At 45.3% G+C, this 14,697-nt stretch overlaps 1 protein-coding gene across 5 annotated transcripts in view; it reads right to left on the bottom strand.

The window, feature by feature from the left end:
- Positions 1 to 7,705, bottom strand: part of MECP2 (methyl-CpG binding protein 2) — a 76,240-nt gene extending 68,535 nt beyond the window's left edge. For 2 of the 5 annotated variants that reach the window (XM_073013317.1, XM_073013318.1), the window contains exons 1-2: positions 7,558 to 7,665; positions 2,151 to 2,274 (exon numbers count right to left, since the gene is read on the bottom strand). Coding sequence is in view for 2 of the 5 variants with exons in the window: in XM_037988837.2 (XP_037844765.1) it covers positions 7,558 to 7,619 (62 nt within the window). In the remaining 3 variants the exon portion in view is untranslated. Of the gene's footprint in view, positions 1 to 2,150; positions 2,275 to 7,557 lie in introns of all 5 variants that reach the window. The other 3 variants (XM_007993126.3, XM_037988840.1, XM_037988837.2) reach the window with 3 other exon arrangements.
- Positions 7,706 to 14,697: the final 6,992 nt, after the last annotated feature.

Raw genomic sequence — 14,697 nt, 5'->3', positions numbered from 1 at the left:
CTCCTGTATAACACAAAAAAGTACATAGTTTAGTCTTAGAAGGATCTACATTAAGCTATTAACAGTGGTTATTCCGGGTAGTGGGAGCAGAGACTAAGCAGGGAGCCTTCATTTTTTTACCTGATACTTTTTTTTCTTTTGAGACAGAGTCTCACACTGTCACCCAGGCAGGAGTGCAGTAGCATGATCTTGGCTCACTGCAACCTCCGCCTCCCAGGTTCAAGTGATTCTCCTGCCTCAGCCTTCTGAGTAGCTGGGACTACACGTGCGAGCCACCACAGCCAGCTAATTTTTGTATTTTTAATAGAGACGGGGTTTTGCCATGTTGGCCAGGCTGGTCTCGAACTCCTGACCTCAGGCGATCCACCTGCCTAGGCCGCCCAAAGTGCTGGGATTACAGGCACAAGCCACCTCGCCCAGCCACCTCACAAATTCTTAAGTGGTTTGATTTTTCTATAAATCCATGTGTTATTTTAGTAATTCTTTAAAAAGTAAAAGAAGAAAAATAGATACCAAGCATTTATCTACTAAAGACAGGTACTGTCCTTTGAGAATTCCCTCAAAAGTTCTTTGAAGCTCAAATGGCTACATCTTTCCCATTCATAGGTAATAAGATATTTTAAAAATCTCCTCTTTCTATATTTCTTTTTAAAAGTTTACTCTCAATTAGCTTCCTCGGGTTGAACTCTCTGTACATTTCTTAGGAGAAACTGTATGGTGTCAACATTGCCTGTTTTATAACATCCATTCGTGTGATCTGAGAAAAACTCTTAAAAACCCAAACCACCCTACAGGCCTAACATCTTCCAGAAGAAACCCATTCACTGCCCATATTACATTTAGTCCACACAATTTCTGAGACAAAGCACAAAGCACTAGCCATACAACTCCCACCAGCATAAATACGTGGAGTACAAAGAATGTCCTGTCAGTCGGGCCCAGAGCACACCCCACAGCAGTAAAGGAGAATGACAATTTGAGTCACAGGATCAGGAGCAGAATCAAATTTGGGACTCAAGGAGTGTGATGCTCTTCCTTCCTTCCACACCTTCTATTCTCCTTCAGCCAAACCTTGCCCTCACATAATTCCTAAGCAGGCTATTTCTTATGGATGTCTACAACAGCTTCACACTGAGGTGTCAGAAACCACAAGAGAGACACAACAAAGTATGACTTAGGGTCTCAGTTGGAATCACAATGGCTGTATATGTGAAAACCCACATTTTTGCTTAGGGGGAAAAAAAAAGGGAAAATTCAATTGGAACATTCGGCTTTACCACACAGAAGTTCTGAAATCCACACGTCAAAACATCAAATGTGGAGTGACCACTAATCAAAAAAAACAAAAACAAAACAAACAAACAAACAAACAACAACAACAAACAGCTTGAGATGTTGAGCCTGAAGGAACCATTCATTTTTACAAAACTAAAGTCCACACAATGGTGCCAACTAGTTCAAACTGCAGCTGATACAGCACCTGAGTGTCAGACCTAGAATGACTTGGGCCCCCAGCTTTTTACAAAGTACTCATCCTCCTCTAGAGTCTCAAGAACAGATGTATATCTGGGTACTCTCTTTAGTTACCATGGGAGGAGTGTGGCAAGCACATGATATTAGTCACGGCCCCCGGTGTTCTGAGACAGCTTTCAGGAGGGTGTCCTTCTAGGGAACCAACCATATACCAGTTCCCATATCTGAAAATGCATTACCACTGCTCACTAACGCTGACCACTAAAGCATTTACCCCAAACCGAAGTAAACACATGCTGAAGACCGCTAAGGCAACAGCAGCAGCGCAGAAGGGCTCAGTGCAAGCGCTCTCAGCTCAGCTGACCTGCTTCAAGGTGAACTGAAGTTGCAGATCACCAGTTCCGGCTCTAATCTGACGCCCGCCCCCAGATCTCGCTGTAGCGACCAAGTAACCCTACCCACACTGACCTTTCAGGGCTCAGGGAAGTGACTTTTTTTTATTATATGGCACAGTTTGGCACAGTTATGTCTTTAGTCTTTGGGGTACTTTTATACTGTCCAAGAGTAGTATATTTTTTTCCTTTTTTCCTTTTTTTTTTTTTTTTTTTTTTTAAAAAAAAAAAACAGATGGCCAAACCAGGACATATACTAAAAAAAAAAAAAGGAAGGTTACTTACCTGAGCCCTAACATCCCAGCTACCATGGAATCCTGTTGGAGCTGGTCTACAGAAGCAAGGTGTATTCTGGGGAGTCACATGTCACATCAAAGCAGGAACTGGTGAGTCTGTATTTTTATGGAGCCTAAAACAAAGAAAATTGTAAGTTGAAAGCCCCCATTGAGCTGCACGACCTTTTTCCCAGGGCTATTTGGGACATTTTGAAGATAAACACACAGACAAAGTACTATGCTATTTCCCAGCTTACCTAGCTAGAAACAAAGGATAAACTGCAAATTACTGGCACGTAAGTAACACACAGTGCTAAAATAGAGGAAAGACTCATGCTTGTTAGAATCAACACTATCACAAGTCTTGTCACCTCTAGGGGACACTTCGACAGTACAAAAGCATACCATGAATGGTGATTTCTGGCCAGTATTTCTTCCACCACGTCACACAGAAATTCTCGGGGAAGAATACATATTCAAGAGAATATGCAACATCAAAATACCATCCCTGAAAGAACACATGGAACCTAGAGGCAGTCTCCCTTCTTTTTCAAGCAGCTGAATGAAGTTGCAATGAGCTGCTGTAACAACATCACATAAAGGGGCTTTAATCCTGAGAGAAAAAATCAGCACCACGGGAAACCAAGTGCTCTGGGAGACCCAAAGCCATCATCCAAAACATGCAAGTCTATTTCAGGGCAATCAGTTTTAAGCCTCTCAGATCAGTCAATCTCACTGTTTAACAAACTGAGTTATCAGTTTGATAGTTTCTCTTTTGCTTTTGAACACATGTTCAAAAAAGGACTTTTGTCAGTACCATTTCTGTCATTAAGATAACCATCATTTCCTTGTTAAAGCCTAAACTGCCCCATATTAATTACCCAATTTCTGATACTATGCTGGCCCAAAAGTAGCACTTTTATAAGCTAAAAACAAAAGCTCTGAGCATACAACTTAGAGACCATCCACACAATTACTCATGTAATCAAACCCGGAAGAAGGGCAACACCAACCAAGTCTTTTACTGCTCTTTTGCTGCTCTATAGCTAACAGGATGGTATCTAAAATTATCTTTTGAGGTTCAGTGAGGCCTCATAATTCCCTTAAACAGTCAAGTCATAGAATACTTTGAAACCCCAGAAGTCAAGTTAATAGTATTACTCGGTTAGCTATCTAATAAAAACCAAACTGGTATCCTGGCTAGGAGGCCCTGGAAAAGTCACTTCTTCTCAGGGACACGGGTTTTTTTTTTGTTTGCAAACTGATGGTGCTGGACTAAGGATCCTTCTAGTTCTTAAAGTTTAAGATAATTAACTTAAGATTTCATGCCAAAAAGAAAAGAGACAGAGGCTGGGTGCGGTGGCTCACGTCTGTAATCCCTGCACTTTGGGAGGCCAAGGCAGGTGGATCACAAGGTCAGGAGTTCAAGACCAGCCTGGCCAAGATGGTGAAACCCTGTCTCGACCAAAAAAAAAAAAACCAAACCAAACAAAAAAAAAAATTAGCCAGACGTGGTGACGGGTGCCCGTAATCCCAGCTACTTGGGAGGCTGAGGCAGAGAACTGCTTGAATCCAGGAGGCAGAGGTTGCAGTCAGCTGAGATTGTGCCACTGCACTCCAGCCTGGGTGACAAAACAAGACTGTCTCAAAAAAAAAAAAAAAAAAGAAAGAAAGAAAAAAGAAAGAAAGAAAGAAGCCAGAAAATGAGAGCAGTTTGTGAAATCTAATAAAGAAGAAAGTTCATATATATATAAAACACCCCTAGCTCTTAGGCAAGGAAGAGAAGTGCATCCTTACTAAGGTTTAGTCCTGTCAGCTTCAGAGGCAATAATGAGAGCCCAGACTACAGTGTCTACAGGAACTGCAAAACAGCCACACACCACAGCGGGGACACATTCACACGCCACCAGACCCAGCATATGTGTGCTTGAAGAAGTTATAAAGATTCAGGCTTTTTATTCTCTAACGAAATGGTCATTCTCCCTTTGATGTGGGGGTGGGGATGCCCTGCCCATCCCCCAATTCCAGCTCCCACTCTGTTATCCCACACACCATACATACCATCAAAGTATTTAAGCAATGGCATGTGAACCAAGCTTTTGACAGGAGAAGGTTTCTTGAAATAGAAAGGCAGAAGAAAACAGATAAAAGCAGAAGAGCTCAACTTCTACTTAAGCCCAAAGAAGAGGGGCCTGTTCGCGTCTTGTCCTACCCGGAATGCTGCACATGCACAGCGGCTTGCCGGGACAGCAGCAGTTTCACTGGAAAGGGCTGGTATGGAGGCACCGAGGACAAGGTCCTTCCATCGCAGCGGTGATAATGCTCTACCCAAGAAAAAGAGATTGTGTCTGCCAGCCACGCAAGACTGGTCTGCAAGGATGTCACCATAGTAGAGGGCAGGGAAAACAAGCAGGTGTCCTGCCACACTCTTCGGGACTGGCCAGTCTAGGAGTGCACTAAAAACACTGGTTACTAGAAATATCAAACATTTTCTGTGATTCTCTCCTCCTCCAAGATAACTCGGGCAGCTTGAGAACAAACTGCTTTTAGCTAATTAAAAGATTTCTGCTGATATTACCCTTTATAAAATATTTCAGGTTCCAGGACACGTCATTTATCATGCAGAGTCCAAAGCAGTGGAAACCAGGCTCCAATAAGGAACTAACAATTTTATCTCTGTTGTTCTTTATTTTAGGTTAAAGAAACGAACTTCTCATTTCATCTCCACATGGGAGGAATGTTCCAGAGGGGGTAACAGCCTATTAAACTCATCTAGCCAGTTTTTTTGTTTCTTTATTTTTTTTTCAAACTCCACAGCTTGCCTCTCTACTCCACTAGATTAGATTGCACAGAGGCAGGGCAGGCACGGGAAATGACTCTGGTTGGAAATTACAAACATATACACACAGAATGTAAGCACCATAACCCTTTGAATACACAGTGGTTTGTGCCTTGCCCCAGACCTACCTAAGGATTTAAACAGCACAAAAGTCGGAGTTCTGCTGACTGTATGACACTCTCCTATCAATCGGGTAAAACAAAGACCCAGTACTCTAAGCTTAAAGCATTCCAGGTTAAATTTTAGTAACAGGCAATAGGAAGGTGTGATAGGCCAGTGCTAACAAGAAAGTCATAGATGGTTTCTTTGAGCTGTTAGGACACTGGAAAGGGCTGGTATGGAAGCCCTATGGAGCCATTAGGACAATGGAAAAGGAGGTACCCCTCCACCCGGCACTTTGAAAACTATACTATGGAAGCTGCCTGCACTGTTGAAAGGGCTAGGCATATGATAAACAGCTAACTGGAGGGGAACCCGAGGAGACAAACTGCCAACTATGAAGAACAAAGCAGAGACCTCAACTTGTCATGTCTCAAGTTCAGAGGTACAAACTTTGGGATCGTCAAGTGAGGCTCCTGTGTCTGCCTGGGGATATGACTGTATTCCAGTGATCAGCCACCTAGCTGACCTGCCACAAATGGGTGACCTGTGGTGACTTATTTTAATCAACTTTACTACTTCTAGATTGATTGGGTGATTTAAGGTTCTGACATATTCACGTAAGAAAATAAAAGCAAGTGCTTCCTACACTTCCTGACTGGGATTTGAAATAGAAATCCTGAAAAGCTCATAAATAAGCCTATTTCCCTAAATCCTTGGTGGAAATTCCCAAAAGATTAAAAAATCCAGACCCCATCTTATTATAGGGACCCAGCAGATTTCAAAAGACTCAAGAGGTCAGCTTAATCTGGTTATTAACTGAAATTGCTGAGATACAGATGAACATTCCAGCCACGGAACCCAAAATTCTCTAGAGTAATAATTACCTATTAGTGCAACGTTACTACCGAGGCCGTATATGCTTTTTACAGTATAACAAAATGCCTAAAACTTATGAGAGTCCTACAACGCCTAAGTCACTCAGTATCACATCCAAGTAGGTATGGTTCCTGGATCACCAACCAACCCATGAATTCGATCCTGTTATCTCACAGTTTGGGGTACTGATCCCGCACAGCAGAGACACAACGTGTGCAAGCCTCGGCAGAGCCCATTCCTGTTCCTGGAAAAATAACCAGAAGCACACATCTGCCTGACCATGAGTCAGGAATATCAATTTTGTGGTGGAGCCCATTTCTGCTGTGACCAACCCACACCCGAACACACTCACAACAGAAGTCACCGCCACAGAGCAATTCCACAATGAGCTTTCTCCCCCTTGGGGTCCATACTTAGCAATGTCATAAACGGTCTCCCCTGCGAGAGCAATCCTTTTAAACTCTTCATAATGACCTTAAGTCTTTAGTGCAAAACCACAGAAACATTGCCACTGCCATATAAAAGTCATCTGAGTTTCAGTTTGGGTGATTCGGTCATAACCAAACTGAACAGAGAATAACCTTTCAGGCACAATGAACAGGAGCCACAGCGTCGCGATGAACTTGCTCCATCTGGTACCGGTGATCCCGAGCGCTCCAGGGCGATGAGAGCCCGTTACCTACTATGTCCCACTCCACTTATGTAACTGGAAGATCGCCGGCGAAGGGGAGGGTAAGATGCGAGGGTGCTCACATTCCGAGGCCACAGCACTCCAAAGAACCTCTGAGCACCCTGGGGACACGCTCGCACCTTAGAGCCTCAGGCGCCGAAGAGCCTCGGGTGCTGCTGGACGCACAGTCCCCTACTCACGGCTCCTGATGGGAACTATAACCACCTCTTTATGATGAGTTGTGGGACCCAGAACACAATGTCTAGTCCCTTTTGTGGACAATAATCCCCACCTCCTTGTTCCTGCTAGATGGGGAAAGGAGCCGGTGGACCTACTCGCTCGCGAGGGGGTGGGGGGGCAGAAATTCATGGAATGGGCGAGAAGGAGGGGGAGGCAAAGCCCAGAGATGGGGGTGAGAGCTCAGGAACCCTTGTGGCGCACTCTCCCGACGGGAGGCGAAGTGCGCACGCGCGCCGGTGGGGGGGGCCAAGTAACGGGAGAGGGGGCGCGCGAGGGAGGAGAGGGGAGAGCGCGATCCAGGGAGAGGCCGGGGCCGCGGGCGCGCGACGGCGCCGCGGCCCAAAGCCCCGAGAAGGGCAGGAGCGCGCGCAGCCCCGACAGGCGAAGCCCCGGCGACAGGGGCGCCCGCGGGGCCGGGGGCCGGGATGCGCGCCGAGGGCGGAAGGAAGAGGGGCGTCAGGCGAAGGCGGCTCCAGGGAGGCCGCGCCGAGGACGGTCACCCGCGAGCACGGGTGACGGGCCGAAGGGAGAGTCGCCACCGGCGGCGGCGGGAGGGGGAGGGTAGAGAGGAGGGACGCCATCCGCCAGCCGTGTCGTCCGACCCCGCGGGCCCCTCCCGCGCCACGTCCCGCCCCTGACCCCCGCCCCCCGGCAAGGGTCCCCGCCCGCGGCCACGGCGGTCCCACTCACAGTCTCTCCTCCTCGCCTCCTCCTCCTCCTCCGCTCGGCGCGGCGGCGGCGGCGGCGGCCATTTTCCGGACGGCTTTTACCACAGCCCTCTCTCCGAGAGGAGGGAGCGCGCGCGCCGCCGACGCCGGGACCCCGCACGGTCGACGTCGCGCCCCGCCCTCCCGGCCGGCCCGCGCGCTGCTGCACCTGCGCGCCCGCGCCCCGCCCCCGGCGCCGCTGCGAGCCAGCCCGCCATTGGCTGTGATGGCCGGGCTGGGGCGGGGGGGGCGGTCACAGCGGCGATGCCGTCAATTGGCGAGATTTCTTGTCCATTTCGGCCAGGGAAAAGGAGGCGGTCCCCGCCAGCTGTTGATTGGCTGCTTTCGGCCGTCGTTTGGGGAAAAGAGGCGGCTTGGGCGCGGAGGGGCTGGTTTAGTGGGCGGAATTTGAATGTTAAGGATTAATGGACCCTTGCGGATGCTGGGGCAAGTGAAGGCCCAGGCTCGGGACGCCTGTTTGCGCGGCCCTGAGGGGCGATTGACCCTCTGTCCACAGATGCACCGAGTGCGCTGCAATAAGCGTTTCACTGCACCCGCAGTTTCTCAATATCACCATTTTCAGCAGAAGCAGCAAAGTTGCCCGCCCTGGAGCCTGACGTTGCCCCAGCTGAGGGGCCTTGGTTTCAGAGGCCTACTCAATGCATTATTTTATCTGAGCCTGCCCAGTGGTTACGTTCTCGTAGGGGTGGGGAATAAACTGACAACAAATCCCAACCCTGGCCTTCGCAGAACTCTGGCGGGGGAAGAGAGTGCATGCCAAGGCCTCGTGACACCTGTCATTGTTGGATCAGATGGTTTGGTGGAGGTGTGAATAAGGGGCAATGTTAGCTCTGCCTGAAAGATGTGATTTGGGAGCTGAGATCCAGCAATTGTTCACTTTCCTAGAAAAATTGATTTGGAGCTGAGATCCAGCAATTGTGTTTTGGGAAAATATGAGAAAAGTGTTAGCTAACCAGGTGTTCAGGACAGGAGTGTTTGTTAAGGGGACCTTATCCTGATGCCAGTCATTATCCAATCCATTCAGTGATCCTTCTGTTCTATGCTTAGCAAGAAAACCTGATTCTGATTTGGCTGCCTGCCCCCATTCATTTATTGACTACCTGCTATGTGCCAGGCACTCTTCCAGGCTCTGGATGCATGGTACTGAACAGACAGCATACTAAGATTCTTGCCGGGAAGATTCCTACTAGCATACACGTAAATATAATGTATCATTTCACATAGTGACAGGGGCTTTGAGAAAGATAGAGTAAGAGTAAAGGGGGTGCTATTTAGGTATCTATGGGTTTTCATCCTCATTTTACTCCCTTATTTGAATATCTGGGGAAAGAACATTCCAGGCAAGTTCAAAGGCCATGAGGAGAGACTATGCCTGGCATATTGGAGACTAACAAGGAGGTCAGTGTTGCTGGAGAGTGGTAGGGAATGTGATTGGAAAGGCAGCCGGGGCCACTATGAAAACTGGCAGTTCATTCTTTTTTTGGGGGGTGGGGGATGGGGTCTCATTCTGTAGCCCAGGCTGCAGTGCAGTGGCGCAGTCTTGGCTCACTGCAACCTCCACCCTGAGCTCAAGCGATCCTCCCTGCTCAGCGTCCTAAGTAGCTGGGACCACAGATGCTTACCACGCCTGGCTAAGTTTTTGTATTTTTGATAGAGATGGGGTTTCACCATGTTGCCCAGACTGGTCTCAAACTCCTGAGTTCAGGTGATCCGCCCACCTCAAAGTGCTGGGACTACAGGCGTGAGCCACCTCACCTGGCCAGAACCGAGAGTTTATTCTAAGATGAGAAGCCTTCAGAGGATTTTGAGCCAGGAGCTGTCTGATGTATGTTGCAGGTGTAGAGTGGAGAACTGGACATGATGGGACAAAACTACAGCACAAGGCTAGTTGCGAGGCCCTAGAACAGTCTAGGAGAAAGAGATGATGGTGGCTTTAACTAGGGTGGTAGCAGTCAGTGCAGCTCTGAGAAGTTGCGAGATTCAAGATATGTTTTCAAAACTGAACAAAAGGACTGGATGTAGGGCATAGAGAAAGGAAAGAAACAAGGGTAATTCCTGAGATTGGGGCCTGAGCAACTGGGGAAGTAAGGGTGCCTTTCACCATGGTGGGGAGAACTACAGGAAAAGTACATTTTCAGAGGTGCAGATCAAGAGTTCTGCTTTGGCTATATTAAGCTTGGGGTGCCCAGTGGTGTGAAAATGGAGATGTTGAGTAAGCCGTTGGGTGTGTGATGCTGAAGTATAGAGATGCAGCTAAAGCAGTCAAAAAGTCATCACGCTGAACATCCAATTCAAGAAGCCATAAAATAATGACAGAGTAAGCCTGCAAAAGTAGAAGAAAGAAAAATAAGGATGAATAAAACTTAATGAAATAGAAACAAATGATGGAGAGGATTGAGAAAATTTTAAACCTGCTTCTTTGAAAAGCTGAAAAACAAGAGCCAACCCTCTAACAAGCTGGATATAAAAAGAAAAGAGAAAAGTAAATTATATTACTCATGGAAAGATTTTATTGTGAACCGTGCGTCAGTAAATTTGAAAACATAAGCAAAAGGAATACATTCCTGGGAAAGTACAGCTTACCAAAACCAACTCTAGAAACAGAAAATCCCTGTAACCAGAATGAAATTGACTATGTATTTAAAAACCTACCCATCCCCCTACACACAGACACAGACACACACACACACACGCACACACACACACAGAGAGAGAGAGAGAGAGAGAGAGAGAGAGAGAAAACAGACCAAGAGGGCTTTACGGATGACTTCTACCAAATCTTTAATGAGTAGGCAATGCCAATCATACACAGAAAAGAAAGAAATGTCTCCAAACTTATTTTACTAGACTAATATATCTACTATGATGAGCCAAGAAAAGTATGACACAAGATGTGGAAATAAGTTTTAAAATTCTAAATAAACTGAATCCTGCAGTATATGATCTATCACAACCGAGTTCAGTTTTATCCTAAGAATGCAAATATGGTTTACAATTAGAAACTCAACCTTAACAAACTTAAGGGGAAAAACACCACATAATTATTTCAACAGATGCAGAAAAAGCATTCGATAAAATTCAACATCTACTTATGATTTTTTTTAAAAATCAGAGAACTGGAGTTCAAGACAAGCCTGGGCAACATAGCAAGAAGCAAGACCTGGTCTTTACAAAAAAAAAAAAATTTAAATATTAGCCAGACGTAGTGGCACACACCTGTAGTCCCAGCTCCCTGGAAAGCTTAGGTGGAAGGATCACTTGAGCCCAGGAGTGAGCTATGATTGCACACAGCACTCTAGCCTGGGCAACAAAGCAAGACCCTGTCTCTTAAAAAAAAAAAATTGACCAGGCATGGTGGCTCATGCCTGTAATCTCAGCACATGGGTCACAAGATCAGGAGATTGAGATCATCCTGGCTAAAATGGTGAAACCCCATCTCTACTAAAAATACAAAAAAATTAGCCGATCATGGTGGCACGCACCTGTAGTCCCAGCTACTCAGGAGGCTGAGGCAGGAGAATTGCTTGAACCTGGGAGGTGGAGGTTGCAGTGAGCCGAGATCGTGCCACTGCACTCCAGCCTGGGCAACAGATCAAGACTGCATCTCAAAATAAATAGATAGCTAGATAGAGAGACAGACAGATAAAATAAAAGGTTAGGAGAAGGCAAAAGACCTGAATAGACGTTTCTCAAAAGAAGACATTCAAATGACTAACAGGTATATGGGAAAAAGCTCGCTAGGCACCTTGGCTCACACCTGTAATCCCAGCACTTTGGTAGGCCGAGGTGGGAAGATCACTTGAGTCCTGGAGTTCAAGACCAGCCTGGTTAACGTGGCAAGACCGCTGTCTCTAAAAAGAGGAAAAATTAGCCAGGCATAGTGGTGCACACTTGTCATCTCAGCTACTTGGGAGGTTGGGGTGGGAGGATCACTTGAGCCCAGGAGGTTGAGGCTACAATAAGCTAGGATCGTGCCATTGCACTTTGGCCTGGGTGACAGAGTGAGACCCTGTCTCGAAAAAAGAAAGAGAAGGAAGAAAGAAAGGAAGGAAGGAGAAAAAAAGCTCAACATCACTCAATCTCAGGGAAATTCAAATCAAAAGCACAATGAGATACCCCTTCAATTCAGTTAGAATGGCTTTAATCAACAAGACGAAAGAAGACAAGTTGGCAAAGATGTGGAGAAAAGGGAATACTTTCATACTGTTGGTGGGGTAGTAAATTAGTATAGTCACTATGGAGAACAGTATGGAGGTTTCTCAATAAATTGAAAATAGAACTACCAGCAATCCTACTACTGGTATATATCCAAAGGAAATGAAATCAGTATGTGGAAGAGATATCTGCGCTCCCATTTTTATTGCAGGACTATTCACAATAGCCAGATATGGAATCAACTTAGGTGTCCACCAACAGATGAATGGATAAAGAAAATGTGGTACATATATGCAATGGAATACTATTCGGCCATAAAAAAGAATGAAATCCTGTCACTTAAGACAGCATGAATGAACCTGGAGGACATAATGTTAAGGGAAATAAACCAGAAACAGAAAGACAAATACCACGTGATCTCAGTCATATGTGGAATCTCAAAAACAAAAAAGAATTGATATCACAGAAGCAGAGAGTAGAACAGTAGTTACCAGAGACTAGGGAGAGGATCGGGGAGAGGAGGATGGGGAGAGGTTGGTCAACAGGTACAAAGTTCTTATTAGATAAGATGAATAAATTCTGGTGTTCTGGCCAGGTGCAGTGGCAAATGCTTGTAATCCCAACACTTTGGGAGGCCGAGGTGGCTGGGTCACTTGTGGTCAGGAGTTCGAGTACAGCCTGGCCAACATGGTGAAACCCTGTCTCTACTAAAAATACAAAAATTAGCTGGGCATGGTGGTGGGTACCTATAGTGCCAGCTACTTAGGGGGCTGAGGCAGGAGAATTGCTCGAACCCAGGAGGCAGAGGTTGCAGTGAGCTGAGATCACACCACTCCACTCCAGCCTGGGTGATAGAGAGAGATTCTGTCTCAAGAAAAAAAAAATTATGTTGTTCTATTGCACAGCAGGGTGACTATGGTTGACAGCAATATATTGTATGTTACAAAATACCTAGAAAAGAGACTTTTGAAATTCCCACAACAAAGAAATGGTACATGCATGAGGTGATGGATATATTAACTACCCTGCTTGGATCATTGTGCAACATAAATATATACTGAAACATCAAATTGTACTTCCTAAATATGTGTCAATTAAAAAACAAAAATAAAAAGCTCCACATACATCCTTCTTCCATTTTCTTTTAAACCTCATTCTTGGTGCGTCACTGTGGGGAGAAAGGCCCATTTCAAGTCAGTTCCCTGGTGTTAGGATGCAGGCGTATAAACATGACCGGTAATACAAATCTGGAAAATGTAATGAGGGAAAAAAAGATTCAACTCACTCTCACTACAAAAATTATAAAGCAGCTTGGAATAAACTTAATAAGAAATGTCAAAACCTGTATCAAAAAGCTACAAAACTTTACTGAAAAATCTAAAAGAAGACCTGAAGAAAACAAAGACAAAAACAGACACTAGCATATTCCTGGAAGGGAAGCACCGACATTATAGAAATGTTTATTCTTCATCAATTACTCTGGAAACTCTTTGCCTCAATCAAAAGTCAAGAAGTTTCATGGGCTGTAACAGGTTAAATCTAGATTGGAAAGAGTAATGTACAAGACTAGAAGTCAAGAAGTTTTTGAAATATTAAGAAATAATGAAAATCTTGCTAAATTCTTTAGACTGAATAGAAGGGACTTAAGTTATACAGTTTCACACTTTCCATTGAAAAGTAGAAAAATATACTATAATCAAAATTATTTACTATTAGAATTAAAAATCGGTCATTTAAAAAATGGGACTATAATAGTTTAAGGTCCCCTTAAAAACAGGACGGTAGAAATTAAAAACCAGGAAAATCTAGTATAGATGGTAATTGACAGAAAGCCCACAACCAGAAGGATTTTATCAATATGACAAACGACACAAACTTTTACTCCATTTGTCTAAAAATCCCTTGAACTGATAGAAAATATATATATTTCAGAAGAGCTAATCCATACCAGGAGCGCTGGCTCACGCCTGTAATCCTAGCACTTTGGGAGGCCAAGGTGGGAGGATTGCTTGAGCCCAGGAGTTCGAGATCAGCCTGGGCAACAAAGTGAGACCCCGTTTTTACCAAAAATGAAATAAATTAGCTGGGCGCGTGCACGCCTGTAGTCCTAGCTACTCAGCAGGCTGAGGTGGGAGGATCGTGCCACTGCACTCCAGCCTGGGAGAAAGAGCAAGACCCTGTCTCTAAAAAAAAAGAAATGACCAACATTAAGAGCCCTACATATTAAAACCCAGGAGATAGGGCTACAGAGGTCACCTAGAAAAAGTAATAGCCTTAACCATATTTGTTAGAAAATATATGAGATGAATAAATTCTGATATAAGACACCATGAGCAGGCTCAGATGTGCCTGAACGTGCGCGCACACACAGACACACAGATATGCAGACACACACACACAGAGACACATACACAGACCCACACACACACACACACACACACACACACACACAGAGTTTTCCTTCTTTACTCATAGAAGTGCACTAAAAGAAGAATGTCAAGAAACAGAAAGGAGGCAGGGTGTGGTGGCTCATGCCTGTAATCCCAGCACTTTGGGAGGCCAAGGTGGGGTGGATTGCTTGAGGTCAGGAGTTCGAGACCAGCTTGGCCAACATGGTGAAACCCCCGCCTATACTAAGAATACAAACAATTAGCCAGGTGTGGTGGCACGCACCTGTAATCCCAGCTACTTGGGAGGCTGAGGCAGGAGAATCGCTTGAACCCAGTAGGCAGAGGTTGCAATGAGCCGAGATCGTGGCATTGCACTCCAGCCTGGGCGACAGAACAAGACTCCGTCTAAAAAACATAAAGAAAAAGAAAAAGGAAAAAAAAAAAAAAAAAAAAAGGAAAGGAATAAACCCACCAGACTGAAGAGAATGTGATGAGGATGGAAGGTTATCATCAAAGGACAACAACTTTATAGCAAGCATATGGGAATTGATTGATGA

Source organism: Chlorocebus sabaeus, chromosome X, assembly GCF_047675955.1.
Source record: "Chlorocebus sabaeus isolate Y175 chromosome X, mChlSab1.0.hap1, whole genome shotgun sequence".
Lineage (NCBI taxonomy): Eukaryota > Metazoa > Chordata > Mammalia > Primates > Cercopithecidae > Chlorocebus > Chlorocebus sabaeus.
The sequence above is the reverse complement of the archived record's forward strand: the minus strand, read 5'-3'. Positions and strand labels throughout refer to the sequence as shown.